This window comes from Nomia melanderi, chromosome 11 (genome assembly GCF_051020985.1).
Source record: "Nomia melanderi isolate GNS246 chromosome 11, iyNomMela1, whole genome shotgun sequence".
NCBI classification, from domain to species: domain Eukaryota; kingdom Metazoa; phylum Arthropoda; class Insecta; order Hymenoptera; family Halictidae; genus Nomia; species Nomia melanderi.
Genome location: NC_135009.1, coordinates 1,284,693 through 1,300,797, shown reverse-complemented (window position 1 = coordinate 1,300,797; position 16,105 = coordinate 1,284,693). Strand labels below are relative to the sequence as shown.

Here is a 16,105-nt window from a genome sequence, read left to right as displayed (position 1 = left end):
TGAAATATACAATTTATCTCTGTATTTCGGGCCAATTCTCTGCGTTAGGACGGACGCGTTGGCTAATCGTCCTACCGCTAGAAACAATAAACTCTTTCTGTTCACCAATAAGTTTTTCATTAATAACCTTACCCGCAAGATGTAAATAAAATTCATACTGCCAAGGGTGAATAATCTTCACGTCCTTAGGTGAAATTGTGGCTCTGATTACATGTACTATTAGGCCAATGGGACAACATGTATCCCGTTCAAATTTCATTAAGTGTTCGGGAGTAAACTTATAAGGCGGCCAATGCTCTGAAACGTGTTTTGGTTGATAAGCAAAATACACTGTATAAGTACACAGAAATATTTTTCACACACACAGAACAGTCCGCGCAAGTGTAATTGTTAATGGAGTTCATCTTTATCGGAAAGACATTTTGGAGATTGTAGCATCTAAATCATAATACACGATGCCTCTGACTATTGACCCTGTGTGGTCACTACGGCCAACGACCATTGCTTCTAAACATTCGACTACACTGAAGTGATGACGGTAAAATACGAGAAGGACGAGCTCATCATCTAAAACAGAAACTTATTGCGCTCGAGGATAAAACAATATATAAATACTACGAATTACCGTTGTGAATCCTTCGTAACACGGAGTGAATAAGCCGGCGAGATTGAACTTCACTTCGCTTATGCTCCTCATCATTATAAACAGCAAAAGTTTCTGCGATCTCAGCGGCATGCAGTACCACAACGTATCGTATCTGTTTCATTCAATAGCGTTGTTTCATTATCTTTCATATGGCACATTATAAATCGTATTATAACGTATTATAAATCTTTTCGTGTAGTTATTGGTGTTGAAAGGTGGTTACGTAATCAAGCGCAATTTTATATCCAATTAGGAATGAATATTTCAATCGACTGTTTGACCGTTCAACAATTGCGATATTAATATAGTAAACTTCCAAAGGAACGATGAATTCGTATAAATAATTAGTAGCCGTGATATCAGGACGTTCATCCTTTTTAACTGAAAACTTTTCGCCAGGTATAGTAACTGTCCGTTAAATGGAATCATTGACTTACATGTTATGAAAGAAATCTACGCTATTGTTTATCAATCTCTGTCCACTATAATTATTCAAGAGCATAACCATTACATGCATCGAAAAAATTAGCAAGGTGATGACCACATTATCTATCTCGTGCTTGTTCTGCAACACCAGGTAGACCTGTTGTGTGCCAGAAATAGTGTTGTTATGTTTCCTTTCCTGTTTCCCGAACGAATACACGGTCGTTGACTGACGTAATTACTTCTCGTATGATCTCATAACGATACTTACACGATACAAATTTACAGCGAACGATATGACAACTGCTAAGATAGCCGCTAAATACGATAGCATCATATTGCTGATGAGTTGTTCGTTCAGACTTCGATCACGAGTTCGTTAAATGTCCCATTATGTTGACGATCGTTCGATGCAAAACAAACAAGACACGTAATTAAACCGCAATGAAACGTGCAGTCAACAGTGATTGCCTTAACCCTTTGCACTCCTTTGTCTAGTGTGGCTCGACACAAATTTTATTTACGACTAGGGGAGACGGATCCAATGCAACAGGATTATGCGATGTAAAGTTGTAGTTGAAATATGTACATTTCTAACTGAATAGTATAAATCCGGGGCTAACGTATAAAAATTGATAGTTTTTTAGTAATACTTATTTCATGTATTCTTGAAACAACAGGCTATTAGCTAAATATAGAGGAAACATCTATAGTATTCATAATATAATAGAATGGACGCCATGTCTCAACTACTGCAAGTAGAATAAATAAAAATGAAAACAAAATTTTTTTATTTCCGCATAATAAAGCTTTCCGATTAAGATCTAATGTGTATAATCAACAAACAGGTTTGTTGTTATTCCAAAGTTACTATTTTCTTAGTGCTTCAATATTTCTCTAAGCGTCACGTTGTTGAGAATTTGTAATGTAAGTTTGAAGGTATGATCGACGACGATCCTATCGTTAGTAGCCAGACATGAAAGACCCTACAATTAATTCCGGCTGATGCAAATGCTAATACTGATACAGATGCTGATGAAGATTCACAACATATTTTAAACTTGTGTTAAATTTGTGAAATCGAATAATCTGTTGTTAAATAAAAATATAACTTTTCAACAAATTTTATTTATGTTTAGATGTTTTTTGTGCGTAATGATTTGCAAAAAATGGTTCTGTGACTCTCGATCCCACATGTTTATTAATAACTTGGGTATTAATTGTCATTTTACTATAATGACGTATCCATTACCATTAGTTGGTATATGTAAGATTTTGATGCCAAAATTTTAGTTATAAGTATGACTATTTTCGCATAATTGAAATCCAAAGTTTCAGTGTTATGTTGACCCCATTCTCTCTTATTACAATGTCGACTGACATTCGTAATTTCTTAATCGTAATTTTCGTTTCTTCAATTTAATTAGCAAAGAAAAATTTGCTACATACATTTTATATAAGATGTTTAAAGTAAATCAATTTAATAACATTTATTAAAAAGGACCTAACAATGTTCAGAGTGCCAAAGGTTAACGTCTGAATGGGGGTACCAACTCCAAAGCTCTTTGGTGCATTTCCACGGCTGACTGTACGTCTATCTCGATGGGCGTGTCTGACTTTGCAGATCTATTGATTGCGTTTTCCATTCGGTAACTAGTGGAAGAGAAACATATCGAAATCGTTAAAATTACTGATCGCACATTTCATTTTTCATCTCCTAATTTAACCAACATGTTCGGTTAGTACGAGGGTGGACGGCTTTTTCCTTCACTTTGATAAGAAATGAACGAGAAAGCATGTTTTTATTGAACAGTAGAAAAAGAAACCTTTATTCATTACTTTTATCGTTACATATTTAGGTTTCGATATAATCACTATTGCCGCATTTTCGTTAATGCACTATTCTGGATTGAACTCGTTTTCGGAAACACTACTTCGTAGTGGATTTTACTTCTTCGTCAGTGTTTCACTTATACGAATACACTGAGCACTAGAACATTTGTTGGATAACTTGCATTTGCCTGTGAATTTTAATAAAACAAATTTTATTCGAAATGGAAATTTAAAATAATCTTTTAGAAGAGGGATCTCGTCACGGATCTCAGTGACGCTGAATTATGTTATCAGGCATATCATTCCGAACAACTTTTCTCTATACATATTATCGTCGCTCAGCCTTACTTTCTGAGATATTGATGTGAGAGGAAGAGAATTTTTTTCGAGTAAAACCATATTTTGATTACAGACGTTTCTTTTACAACGCACAATATATACGTTCGGACACATTCATTTTACTCGCATACTTTCTGTTATGATTTAATTTCATGATTATGTCTCGTATCGAATTTACGTTGTGGTGTTCTACAAATTCTAACTTCGAATTTTGTGATCCCCAGAAAGGATGTAGTTTTAATACTTTTTCTGGTTCTTGTATTCACATAGTCCGATTTTCTTCTGACTTTATTCACATAGTATTCGGCAATCAATTTTTTACATATTACAGAATTATATACTTTCCACATTTGAATCCACCGTATGAATTTTATGCTTCGAAAATTATAAATGTATTGGTTTGATCACTTTCGTGAGTAGCTGTAGCAAAGAAATAAGATTACGGAGCCCCTCCGCTATTAATACTTTTAGATCATAGTTGCCCATAAAATCTTATATGTTTGAATCCAACGGATTTTTCTGAATTCCACGGAATCTAAAAGAGTTCAACATTTCGTTAAGAGGAAAGGATTGTTCAAAATATCGATTTCTTAGTAACATCTAGCTGTCAGATGAAAGAAAGAGAACCACGCCTGTACTAAACATAGGTTATAGAATACAGTATGTAACATCGAAGCTTAGGAAGTGAGGCCGAGTGATTAACATATATAGGAAACAGAATCGTTCAGTATCACGTCCTCGGAACCATAGTGTAAACTAAGGCGACTTGGATAGAAATAAGAATATTGGGCATATGTGTTACTTTGTTATAGTGAAGAGGATATTGGCCATCCATATTACTTTATACACCTTCCCCATACTTAATCCAGTACATCTTCAATAATTATAAAGCGTTGTTTGTCACCAGGACCCGTTAGAATCGACACGAACGAAACGAATTCACGGCTAGTCGAAAATACGTTGTTTGAAATTTCACATTTATAATGGCAAGCCAAGCTTGGAAATTCAAATCTGTTGACTATTATTAATCTCTAAGGAATCTAAATTCACTGTTTAATGTACTTTAGATTACTTACACATAGGCATACAAAAATCTTTTTGATACAAATCAAGAATCACGGTGGCCCGAAAAAATAAAAAATATAATAATAAGATTTAACTGCAAAATACTGATGATGCTGCGGCATTTGTCGTATACCTTGCACAACCCTATAAAGGAGACTTGTTAAATAACTAAGAAACCAGTTTCACATTTTACATCACCTGTCAATAAAATGATACTTCTTGGAAAGCTTAAAGATTAGTCCAACGAAGGACTATATTAAAAGAAGAATAAAGGCTACTGACGAAGGATGAATTAGTAACATACATACGGGATCTTCCAAAGAATAATATTGCATTTCTTGCAAAGAAAAATGTGACCAATAACTTTCAAAAGATTGGGTTTACTGCAATCTTTGCGAGGAGTCGTCTCACGAAACCTGTGGCAATAAATTTAGTGTTACATGTTAGAATATTTGTAACAAACATGTCAATGACTGATTTTATAATAATAGTTAAAACTTAGAACAAGAATGACATGTTACAAATTTGTGATTAATACACATTCAGCTTCAATATAAGTAAACAAATTGTTTAAGAACATAAAAGTCATCCTTTCATAAGAAAAAAACCTGAAAAATGAGAAATATACGATTTACCTCAAATTCTCTAGAGTGAATTAGAACTGTTCCGCCGTGAACAAAGCGAGACGTGCGATCCCCGAAAGAGCTGTAACAGTTTCGCACGGGCCTGGATTTATGACGCTGGCGTGAATGGCCGAGCGTTTGAAGTGAAATGCTAGGGTCTGGCCAGGGGCTTATCGTGGTAACCAAATTAGGACACTTGCGCCGTTTAAAAAATGTTTCCGTCACAAACTATGCAATTTACAGGTAGCGGTTGGATTCTCTCGCCAATATATGACTTGCAAGTGAACCGAAGCAACGGGACTTTGCGATCTTAGTAAGTCAACGCGCTCAAAAAAGATTATCGACTTTCTGCACTCACCCTCCAGGTTGGTCCCTTGTGCTCAGTGAGCCGGGACCGATATTCGTTACCTCAAGGGTGCAAGAGTGCCGATGGGCACATTCGAAAAAGCGCTATTGAACAAGAGTATCGTAAACGAAATCTCTAGGCGACAAGACATCGTGCTCCACGGTCGAGCATTTGTAGCCAAAACAACAATACGTACACCACTTACTCCACCGTCGGACTCAAGTGACTAAAATTAATTTGGCGGGCACCCGACCGTCACGAGGAGAAATCGCGTCAGCGTACGAGAACGTGTACATTCCTTGAGGAAACCATTCAAAAACACTAATCGCAACATTAATCAAAACTAAAAACTTGTTTTTAGAATTATTGAAACCGAATGTGTATTAACAAGAAATTGATAAAAAATGTTGTCCTTCTCAATTTTAACTATTCGTTCTTCGCTTGTAAATCCGAACCGATCCGATTCGCCTCTGTCTACCCTTTTCCAAGCTCATCAAAATCAATGATAAGGCTCCCTTTTATATAATTACTAAATTCGTTCATGATATTGACGTACACCGACTATAAAGAAGTCTTGAAACAACTACATATGCACATTATCAATAAGACAGCTATCATGGAGTAGAGATATATTATATATAAGAGATAAATAGTTTTATCCAGATTTTTCTATGGTTGAAAATATTACGATAAAGGTAAACCTTTTTAGCCCACCCTCGTACAAGAGTGCAGAAATTCGTTTACCCCAGCAAATATTTTGGTTTTATACAAAATATACCATTATCAACATTTTACGCTGGGCACTCAAAGTGCTAAATAGGACATTTTCGTTTAGACAGGCAATTTTTTGGAGGATTTTCTATTCAGATTGCTCTAAGAAGTAATAAATTTTAAGTATGAATTTAATGTTTTGAATTTATAACTTACATTACATTTTTGGAACACGTAACAGTACGTTTAAGAAGAAATTTTCTATTTGAACAACAAACGTAAATAACAAGCGTACCAATATTTTTGAAACTTTTTATAGACACATGGAAAATGAATATGCTCCCTGTTGATGAGTAATGAAATTATGTGAATATGTATAACAGTTTGTTTGCATTATTTTGAAATTTTTCTTGATAAAATTGATTTTCCTTCCTTACTATGTGTAGTAACCACACTCACGTAGATTAAGACTATTACGTTCCAATCAAAATTATAAGTTTGTTATTATTATTTTATTGGTCAGAAAAGCATTCCACACTGCTCATAGCATTTTGAAAATTCCGCAGGTTTACGCAGTATGCTCTTTTATGGTTTTGAAATAGCTTTAACTTTGTCGACGCGGATTGATTGTCATTACCTATAAGGTATTCCTCCCTTGTAAACAACGTGGTCCAACACTTATAGCGTTTCAGTGTGTGATCTCACAGTGGGTTAATTCCGGGTGAGATGTGCCGACTTCGTTTAAATTATCAAATATGTGTATGTTTTTACTGGTTTTACTGGTGGTACACTGATTCTTGCGCGGGGAGTTTATTTAATTATTTTTCTTATACATGTAGGGACCAGAAATGCACTGCGGCGCAAACGACGACCATTGACCATTGTTACTGCATTTTTATCGCGAATTACTTTTATTACCGTACATGTATTACCGTATATTCTTGTAGTGTTTTATAAATGGGGAGGTCCATCGAGGGCGATAAGATGCTTCGGGTCAAGATCTGAATATTATCAGGGATGACGAAATGCTTTTGATAGGGTAGCAGTGCCACACAATGTGTGAGTTAGACGGTAATACCGTGGTGGTCGGTCTGGCGGGTTTGTCGATCAGTCGCGATGAAGTACATTGTAAGGTTTTGTTTCTTAAGGAATGAATGAACGTCAGTTTGGACGCATGGTTGGTGTCGTCTTGTGTCGGGGTGGCGCCGGTATGTTTAGGGAAAGTATGACTGCAGACTGGATAAGTTCGAGTTGCTGAAGAGGTGCGAAAGAAAAATGTTTGGAACTGAGCGACTGGACTGTGAAAATGACGTGATTAGCAAAGCGTGTACGTCCTTTTTTTTATTTCCGTAGCTGCTTAGTGGCTTAAATTAGTTATTGTTGCGCGCCAAAGTCCGACTGTCGTGAGTTGAAGAGTCCCCTTGCCCCTGTGCACTTTTACAACTTTGAACGATGAAGCTAACCGGAGAGGCGTATGGTAATTATAGATACAAGGAACAGGGCGCAAATGAGCAGGAATGGTCATATAAGAAAGTTCAGAGGTTAGTCTAAGACAATCCAAGGTAGACGACGAAAGCCAAATGCGAATCAGTTTTAAGAGTGAATCCTCAGCGAGCATCAACGAAGGCACACACGTTCTTATCTTTATCTCGTTAATAAGCTTTTTGATAAATGTTAAAGTACCGCTACATTGTTCCAATTCTACATATGTATTTACCGTAGGGTGCTCAGAAGATGGCAGGCGGGGTGTTACGAAAACCAGAAGGGCCCAGTTCTTCCTAATCCACACAATGAAACTGTGACAGCATCTTTTGACTTCATCACCTTATTACCTCCCTGTTTAATTGCAATTTTAAAACGATCGTAAATTGGTCTCTCCAAACAAGAATATCCCTTTAGATCTTTTCACTAGTTTTATCATGTAGGGTAAACGAATCCTTGCTATATTCTCTTGCTATATGAATAGATACTCACTTAAATTTCAATTCTACATTAATGATAATTGAAGCCGATAAAAGATAATTTAAGATCAAATCAACTATTTTATTTGAATCTCCTTGCGTAATTTGTCATTAAATTACAATTTCGTACAACTCTACTGTTCCAACTTCAATTTGAACGATGTTTGTTTAAAGCAACGCTTTATTTTAGTTTCTGAGATACACGGAAAAATACTTTTTTAGGACTTACATTATATTTTGGTTCCGTTTATTGTGAAAAAATATAATATTATGGTCTATTCAAAATTATTATCAACAGAGATTGCAGGAATGTTTATCATTGAATTAAACGATACGACTGCTCTTGTATTGAAATTCTTTTTAACCTGAACATAAAAATTTTACCACACTATTACTCAAGTCATGTGAAAACGGAGTTTTTCAAACTCAAGCTGATACAAATTCTTAGTACAAGAAGATATGGATAAGCGGTCTTCTATCTTCTATCGGTAGCGATCTTCTTACTGTGATCGGGAACGGATTGACGAAGTCGGGGGTGAAATAGTGGTGTAGATTATGGTGTAGATAGACTGGGGATAGCTCGTTAAACTTTAACCGAATAAATTCTTTTAAAATTTAACCGTGCACCCCTGTCTACTGAATCTTACGTAAAAACCAATTTAAATATTCTTCGTATTTGTAATTTACTTTTACCAATATGTTATGTTTTGTTGACTATCAATGATATTTATGATATAATAGTTCTTTCAAAAAAGACGGGCCATCTCTCACCGACTTACCCTAGAGCTATTTATTTCAATGCAGGTGTCGCTAATATGAGAAGATGTACATGATTTAGTATTTTGGTATATTAACAATGACATTTGACCTAAAATAGTTGATTCGTTGCTGTATAATTTGTTGTTTATATTTGTAACATTTATTACTTCTCTGAGGGTAACTAACAAATATTGCAAATAACTTTTCTGAAAGTACCTGGTGATCTGGAACAATCCACTTATGTAGCAACCAAAAACTGTAGGTATCGCTTCAGTGCACGATAACGATAACACGCCGACTGAGGTTACCAGTGCGAGGTTACAACAAACAAAATCTACATTTCTACCTCTCTGGTTGAAAAAGAATCCAAGGATTCTTAGATAATGTATCTGAAGTTTAGACTGCAATATTGTAGGAACCACTAGGACCGCAAAGGCGAAGATTACTGCCACACACGATAAGACTGCAATCGTGATTTATATCATTTTAGAGTATTTGTTACAAGAATCGGCTTCGTTAATAATTTTCTATACAAGTATCTGTGTACGAAGGTAGTGTTGGCTAATAAATATCAACCAAACTGTCAAATTAAAAACAAATTCGATCGTCAGGTATCACTGGGGTCGACTGATAATCTCGTAGCTTGGCCGACAAGTTTATCTACTGCCTTTTGCAATATTGTGTTGAATATACAAACACCGGTGTATTTAATATATATAGACATTTATAGATGTTTGGAAGTCGAATCAAATGGTCGATATAAACTCTAATAAATAATTTAATCCAATCTGTCGAAATTTGTCTTTAAACCTCTATGAAAAATACCAAAAAGTGTATTGGCCCACGCTTAAATTGATTAAAAGTATAAAAATGTTTAATCGTTGCTTCGTGAAGAATTTCAATGGATTTCTAGAAGCGACGTTTCGATAATGGTATATTTTTGGTGGAATAAAGAGCTGTCCATGAAATATTTCTTTACCTATTAGTATCCGGAGCACGCGCTTCGATTGTCCTATTTCTTTCATTAACAAATCCACTTCGATTGTATCTTTCAGACGCATGCAATCGTTTTGTATGTTTTCGAACCCAAATTTTAACTGAAGCCACATGAAAATAAAACAGCAAAATTACAAGCATTGTACTTAACAAATAGAGTAGTTAGATTAACCGTTTGTATTCCGAGTAACAATTGTACTGGCATCTTTCACCCGAGGAATTATTTCAACAGATATCACACTATGAAACACTATGAAGCGTAAATCGGCATTCACATGTTTTCCAACTTACTGTTGGAAAGTTGGAGAGGTAGCCAACGTATCGCAAGAAAAACAATAGTGTGGGTAACAAGAACGACAACAGCACAAGTACGTTCTCCACCGTGGTTTCTACCATTCTTATCGTCGACGCCTGAAAAGTGCATTGTCTTTAGAACCTGCAAAACCGCGAGGTAATTATACGTTGCGATTACTCCGCTTCGTAAACATGGAACGACGCACTGATTCATGGAACAATCGCAACCGAAATTCTTTCACAGGACAGTAAGAATTTTGAAAAAAACTGTTTAGCAGACTCCTTTAATCTTTAAGGGGGGATGCTCGTGTAATGGAAGCAAATTTAAATACTTGTTCAAAATAGTTGTTTTTTTACTTATTAATTTTCGAGGATTATTATTATGCAAGCTCGAGAATACGTACATTTATAAATGAAAATAATTTCCCTTTATTGCATTTTCGTTTTATATCAAAAGCCGATCAATTATCGTTATCTTTTTCAAGGTTTTACTCATTGTTTCCGGCAGTATTGCTTTTGTTACACCCAGAAGAATCTAAAAATTGAAGAAAATATTTTGTGAAACAAGAACGCTCTAGCGATTAGGCATAAATTCGACACGGGGGATTTGGTAAAAGTAATTTTGTGTAAAAGTAGTGTTTTGCTAAAAGTAGTTATACAAGTAAATTTGTTCGAAATAATGGAAAATACAGTATTTATGCTTTATACCACGTGTCCCACTTATTTGGAAACGCTGTTTACAAAAGAAAACTGATTTCTCGATTTTTTCTAGTGAGTTTCTTTAAATTATTGAACAGTTTATTAGTATGATTTTTAACAAATATTGAAATACAAATAGCATTAATTCATTTTCCTTTTATTTCGTGATATGTTCGTTTTTGAATTTTGTAAATATAATTCTTATTTCTTTTTCATGATATTTTCTCAATCCTTACTAAGTTACATCGAATTCGTTAGGTATTTTTCGCTTAGGTACAATTCTCACGATTGGCACTAAAAGGCTTAATGTTTTCAATTTTTTTGTCAAAATATTTACAATTATTTTTATCTTCGGCAATTGTTTAGATTAGCGAGCTCTTGACCGATTTCGGTGATTTTTGGATCTGTTGACGAGTACACGATTTAAGTAACTTTTTCAAATAATGTACGTTTATGACCGCATTCGGCCACTGCTTCTGAGGTGATTGCAAAACCTGTTGGTACTGTGGAATTAAATGATGTATACAGGTATGTCTATCGTAGCGTGTGCGTTTCAATCGGACAGCCACTTATTTTTATATAATTACGTTTATAAATATGTGGGGTGCGACCCGTAAGGCCGGATACCGCAGGTATACTCGGACCCTTACGATACGGACCCTCAGGCTACTTGAACTCAGCTGGTTCGCAAGCGGCCGATAATGACCTGCAAAATCATGCCCCGCGTGGACAGGATTAGTATTTAATATGATTGTAAGGCCTTTTTGAGCAGAGAGTAGTTTTGCGAATTGAGAGGAGCAGGTCAGAGTGCACTAGCCTAGAGAGTGTAGTTTGAGAATCTAGTGTACTAGATTAGAGGAGACCTGCTTGGAACAGATTAGTATAGCGTAGAATAGATTAAGGTGGGATTGTGTCTTTTTTTGGTCAAAAAATCGATTTTTTGTTTTTTACAGAATCTTCTACTTTAACTCTTTAAGAATATCTCTGCAAAATTTTAAGTCAAAATTCAAACAGGCGACTTGCTCCCAAACACTTTCATTGTGGACTAAAAATAATTGAGATTTCATTATTTATAGCAGGAGGCATTCTTAATGAAGGCTGCAATGCAATTTTAAAAATCATGGACGATATTCGTATCGTTATTGAGGATCAATGTAAAAGTTTCGCCGCCACTAGGGATGAATGGCGCTTACAAAGATCGGTGAGACGAAGCCTTGAAGGAACAAAAAAAGGCTCGTACAGAGGCTGGAATGGCAAATTTAGAAAAAAAATCAATTTGACGAGCAAGAGAAAGGAATAATTTATGGACCTGGAATAGATGATTAGTTGTAAATATTTGTTCAGTAACTGCACTACAAACTTTAAACGCGATTTTTTCGAAATCACTTTTTCGTAGCTGGTTGACATGATTTAGAAAAAAGTATTGGAACAATCAACTTGAAATTTTAACTGTATGTTAAGAAAGGACCACTTTATCGTTTGATCTACCGGCAAGTCGATAGGATGTATATTTTCTTTTTTGATTACAAAAGTTCGGGTAACTTTCTGCGAAAGATCGAACATCTAAGTTTAAACTGCTACCATTTCTCGAAAAATAATTTTTTTTATTCATTGTAGATCAAACGATAACTATATGTGTATAAAATAAAATCTCCTCAGAATTCTTGAATTCGAATGAACTGGACGGCAGATATCATGTCAATCGTTAATGAAGCAATTGCGCGGAGCGTCTTACTTCGTGGACAATTCAAACTGTTTTTCAAAGTGAACCGAGCTGAAAAAATTTATGTAACACGATGAAAGTACAACAAACACATATGCAAATTTTCAAATTAATCAACGTTACACTTTTGCTAACAAAAAATCCTAAATTATCGCTACTTTTGACCAAGAAAAAAGACAATCCCCCCCTTAAGACATATAGTTTAGTTTAATTCTAGTCGCTTATAGTCCATTTCAATAAACACACAAATGCAACTAGGCTTGTCCTCGCCAAAACCCCTCCCCAGATCCCGCAGTCTTATTGGCGCGGAAAAATGATGAATTTTTAGTAGAAACTTTTCTTGAATATCTTGCATTGTTCTTGAAATTATTTTTCAGCTGTGTGACTTGGATTAATTAGCTACGTGTTAGGCTTAGCTTACTTTAATTACACACGAAGTTTTATAATGTTTTGAATTTCCGAGTTCGATACGATTTCTTTGTCAATTGTTAGTTTTCTCTCTATTCTACGATACTATTCCACCTGGTGCAGTGATGAAGGGAACACAGGATTTCGCGGATCAATTGAAAACAGCTTACTGAATAAAAATAAAAATTACAATAGTGCTATTTCAACGGTCGCTTGCACGCTATATTCGTTCGATCGCTAACGCTCGCAAAATCGTTCATAGAATTATTCCAAAGACTCGTTCAAAACCCATCTCGCGTCCGAACTTTCAATCAAATTCTATCTTTCACTCACTCTGTCTCTTGCAGCCATAGTCAAAACTTATGCAGCCACGTACTCCTAGGAGATTGTGCGAAGGACCATACGTCCCTCAAGGGCCGTTCGACGATTGCGGTATGGGGATTGGCGACCCCAAGGTACTCGAATTGGATCAACCAACGCCTGGTATGGACGAGATACTGCTTATTCTTGCATAAAAAGTGAAACAGGTCTCACCAATAGATATGCGATAATACGAGGACCTACCCCTACGGGGCATTGGCTTCGTAGTGGCGGTTGTTGAAAGCCCGTATGCTGGGCTGCTCTGGTACCAGCTAATAGAGCTTTAGAAAGTGAGCTGTTCACTACCAACAGTCTACCTCCAGGCGACTGTCGACTCCCAACCCTGGGAGGCAACGCTATTAAGGCTTCCGCCTCGGCTGATTGAGTATCATTCGAATCTCACGCCTATGGATCTTTCATGGCAGCGACTCGCAGAACACTCTGCGGACTCCGTTGCCCCTGTACCATTCCGTTAGACATTAAATCATCTCCCAAATGTACGCGCTGCGTCAATCCCTCCAGTTGCACGGTTCAGTCTTTCATTTCCAAACACGCATTCCGAAACATAACGGCACACAGTGCAGCCAAACGTCTGTTTTCTGGACAAAACTCCATAACTTAAAGCGTATGTGTGATAGAAAAACAAGTTTCTGACAAAAGTTGTCAGGTATAGAGCTAAACACATAGTGGTTATATTTCTTTCACATTATACAGATATTAAAAAGTTTTTTGAATGACAATGGATACTTTACGTTTCGTTTCCAACGTTATGTAAATAGAGAAACGGAATTAATTTGCACAAAACTTTTATTTTTCAAATGAAAATCATTGTATATAGCAGAGACTACTTAACAACGCATTGGTAACCTTCAATTTTCGTTATGGGAGTAGTCGAATTTTGAGGTTTTGTCCACAGGCAGTCGTACTGTGCGGTGCCATCCACTTGCAAGACAACACCGATCGCACGCAAAAACAATCAACCGTTGAAATCTCACAGATTAGAGAGTTCTATTCGCCACTTATGTTGTACAACATATTTTTTGAACATTCTGCAGCATATCCAAAAATCATCGAGATCGCTGAAGAGGCGGGCAGAAGTATCTAAAAATTAAAAATGTTTCTTGAAGTTATATAGATATTTTTTGCTGGTATTTAACATATTTTGGATGATACCTTAGTAGAACCCCATAGCAAAATTTCTCACGATTATCTGGGAAGCTAAGTGTCGGCAACATTTTTTCGAAGGAAAAAGTTATTCAAAATTGTACAATTCTTGAAGTATTTGAGTTTTATTAAAGTTTGTTACTGCAGCGATCTGCTAAGTTATTAACCTCAAGGCATAATTCGAGGTACAATTTAAATAGCCGAACTACTGAATTTGAAAATATCTAAGACTATGAGCAATCTATGTAGCGAGAAATAATATTTGGGTTAACCCCTTGCCATACAAGATCGTACCAGACTCTTAATGAAAATCTCAAACTGAAATTAACAAAAGTAATTGAATCTCGATTCCCTTCGATGCAAATGGAATATTATGTTTCTCTAATCAATTCATACACTTCGAAGTAATCGTAGATATAGATGACTGCGGAGTTCTCCTTTGTTTCTAGTAAATGATTAATGCGAAAATAATTGTTGTGGGTGCAATTATATAAGAAATCATAGCTTAAGAGGGTTTATAGAGGTCTCATTGCACTTACAGCTTAAACATTTATTTTCCGCAACTGCACTTGACTTAAGTTTATTCAAGTTTTATTTTCTTTTCAATATTTCTGAGGCATCCAATTATTAACCTCTGGAACAGAGTCATTTTTCTTAGCTTTGCCACTTTCAATGTATTATTAATATAGCTGACCTCTGACGCGTAACCTTGAAAGATACGCTAACTTCGCTATTTTCTCGAATACGATTGAAATGTTTTGGAATTGTTACACGAGAATCCCTTCCTTATCAAGGCAATACGATTTGTTATCATTAGTGATCAGTAGAAGAGATTTGGTTTGTTATGTTGCTCTTCCAAAAGTTCTTAAGATAAAAAGAAACTTCTTTTATAAATCTCTGGCAAGGGAATTTGTTAGATGAAATATACCTTGAAATTAGACGATTCGATTTCGAAATAAAATAAATATCTTCGATCCTGTACGTAAATAAGTTTCAGAATGTCTTCCTGGAATACTATTTGGTTACTAAGCGTCAATTTATGGGTTCGCAGAAATTAATAGTTACATGCTATATTATGTACGCTTCGCCTCGATCCTTATTACCTGGATTACCATACTGCTCAACGTGAGTACACAGAAAAGAACTCTTTGTATCTTCGTGACAATGGAATTATCGTAGGGCCATAGTCCGGTGATGTACATCACAGAACAATAGGCTCTGTAGTTCTTCTGGAACACGTCCATCTCGCCTAATGTCGGAAAACGTCTGCGCGGTAAATCTGTGGCATCGTTCAACTACAGTTCGTCATCATATTTTATTCATACTGTTCACTTCCTGTCGGGAAGAAACTAATTTATCCTATTCCGTTCGAATAGATGTCTACTGTTTGGAAGCGATCGATATAATGAGCATGTTGCAAGAAATTTTTGAAAGCTAGAGAAAGACTTATGAAACATTCAATTCCGGTGACACCAGGAAACTAAGGGATTCTTAACGTTTTATTTTTCTCTCTGCTATTTCGTTGCGCAAAGAAAATGCGCAGAATGTAGTTGAGTATTGCATGTGTCAGAGTGGAAGCAGACGTGGTGTTAGTCGCGACTTCCCATTATTGTTTTTCTCTTTATTGTGTAACTATTCAGCACAGTGCATAGTGCATAGTCGAACTTTTCTGTTTTTCTTTATTTGTCTGTTTAATTATATTTTTAAGTTACAGCTGAAGAATATTAATTGAATTTCCATTGCAAGGTAAAGGAA

General features: G+C 35.8%; 2 protein-coding genes across 8 annotated transcripts in view; both read right to left on the bottom strand.

Moving 5' to 3' along the window:
- LOC143175074 (uncharacterized) overlaps window positions 1-16,105 on the bottom strand; it is a 45,309-nt gene that overhangs the window by 8,055 nt on the left and 21,149 nt on the right. The gene's annotated exons all lie outside the window — the stretch shown is intronic.
- On the bottom strand, window positions 26-15,612 carry LOC143175075 (uncharacterized). Of its 5 annotated transcripts, none has more exons than XM_076372107.1 (10): window positions 15,454-15,609; window positions 15,279-15,356; window positions 9,994-10,113; window positions 9,686-9,803; window positions 8,923-9,169; window positions 2,624-2,722; window positions 1,341-1,431; window positions 1,084-1,229; window positions 626-758; window positions 26-567 (listed from the first exon to the last, which is right to left on the bottom strand). In XM_076372107.1, the coding sequence occupies exons 1-10, from the start codon at window positions 15,592-15,594 to the stop codon at window positions 520-522; spliced, it is 1,221 nt and encodes a 406-aa protein (XP_076228222.1). In that variant the 5' UTR covers window positions 15,595-15,609; the 3' UTR covers window positions 26-519. The 5 variants fall into 5 exon arrangements, with proteins under 5 accessions (XP_076228222.1, XP_076228223.1, XP_076228224.1 ...); XM_076372108.1 differs by lacking the exon at window positions 1,084-1,229 and having other exon boundaries at window positions 26-297; window positions 366-567; XM_076372109.1 differs by lacking the exon at window positions 15,279-15,356 and having other exon boundaries at window positions 15,454-15,612.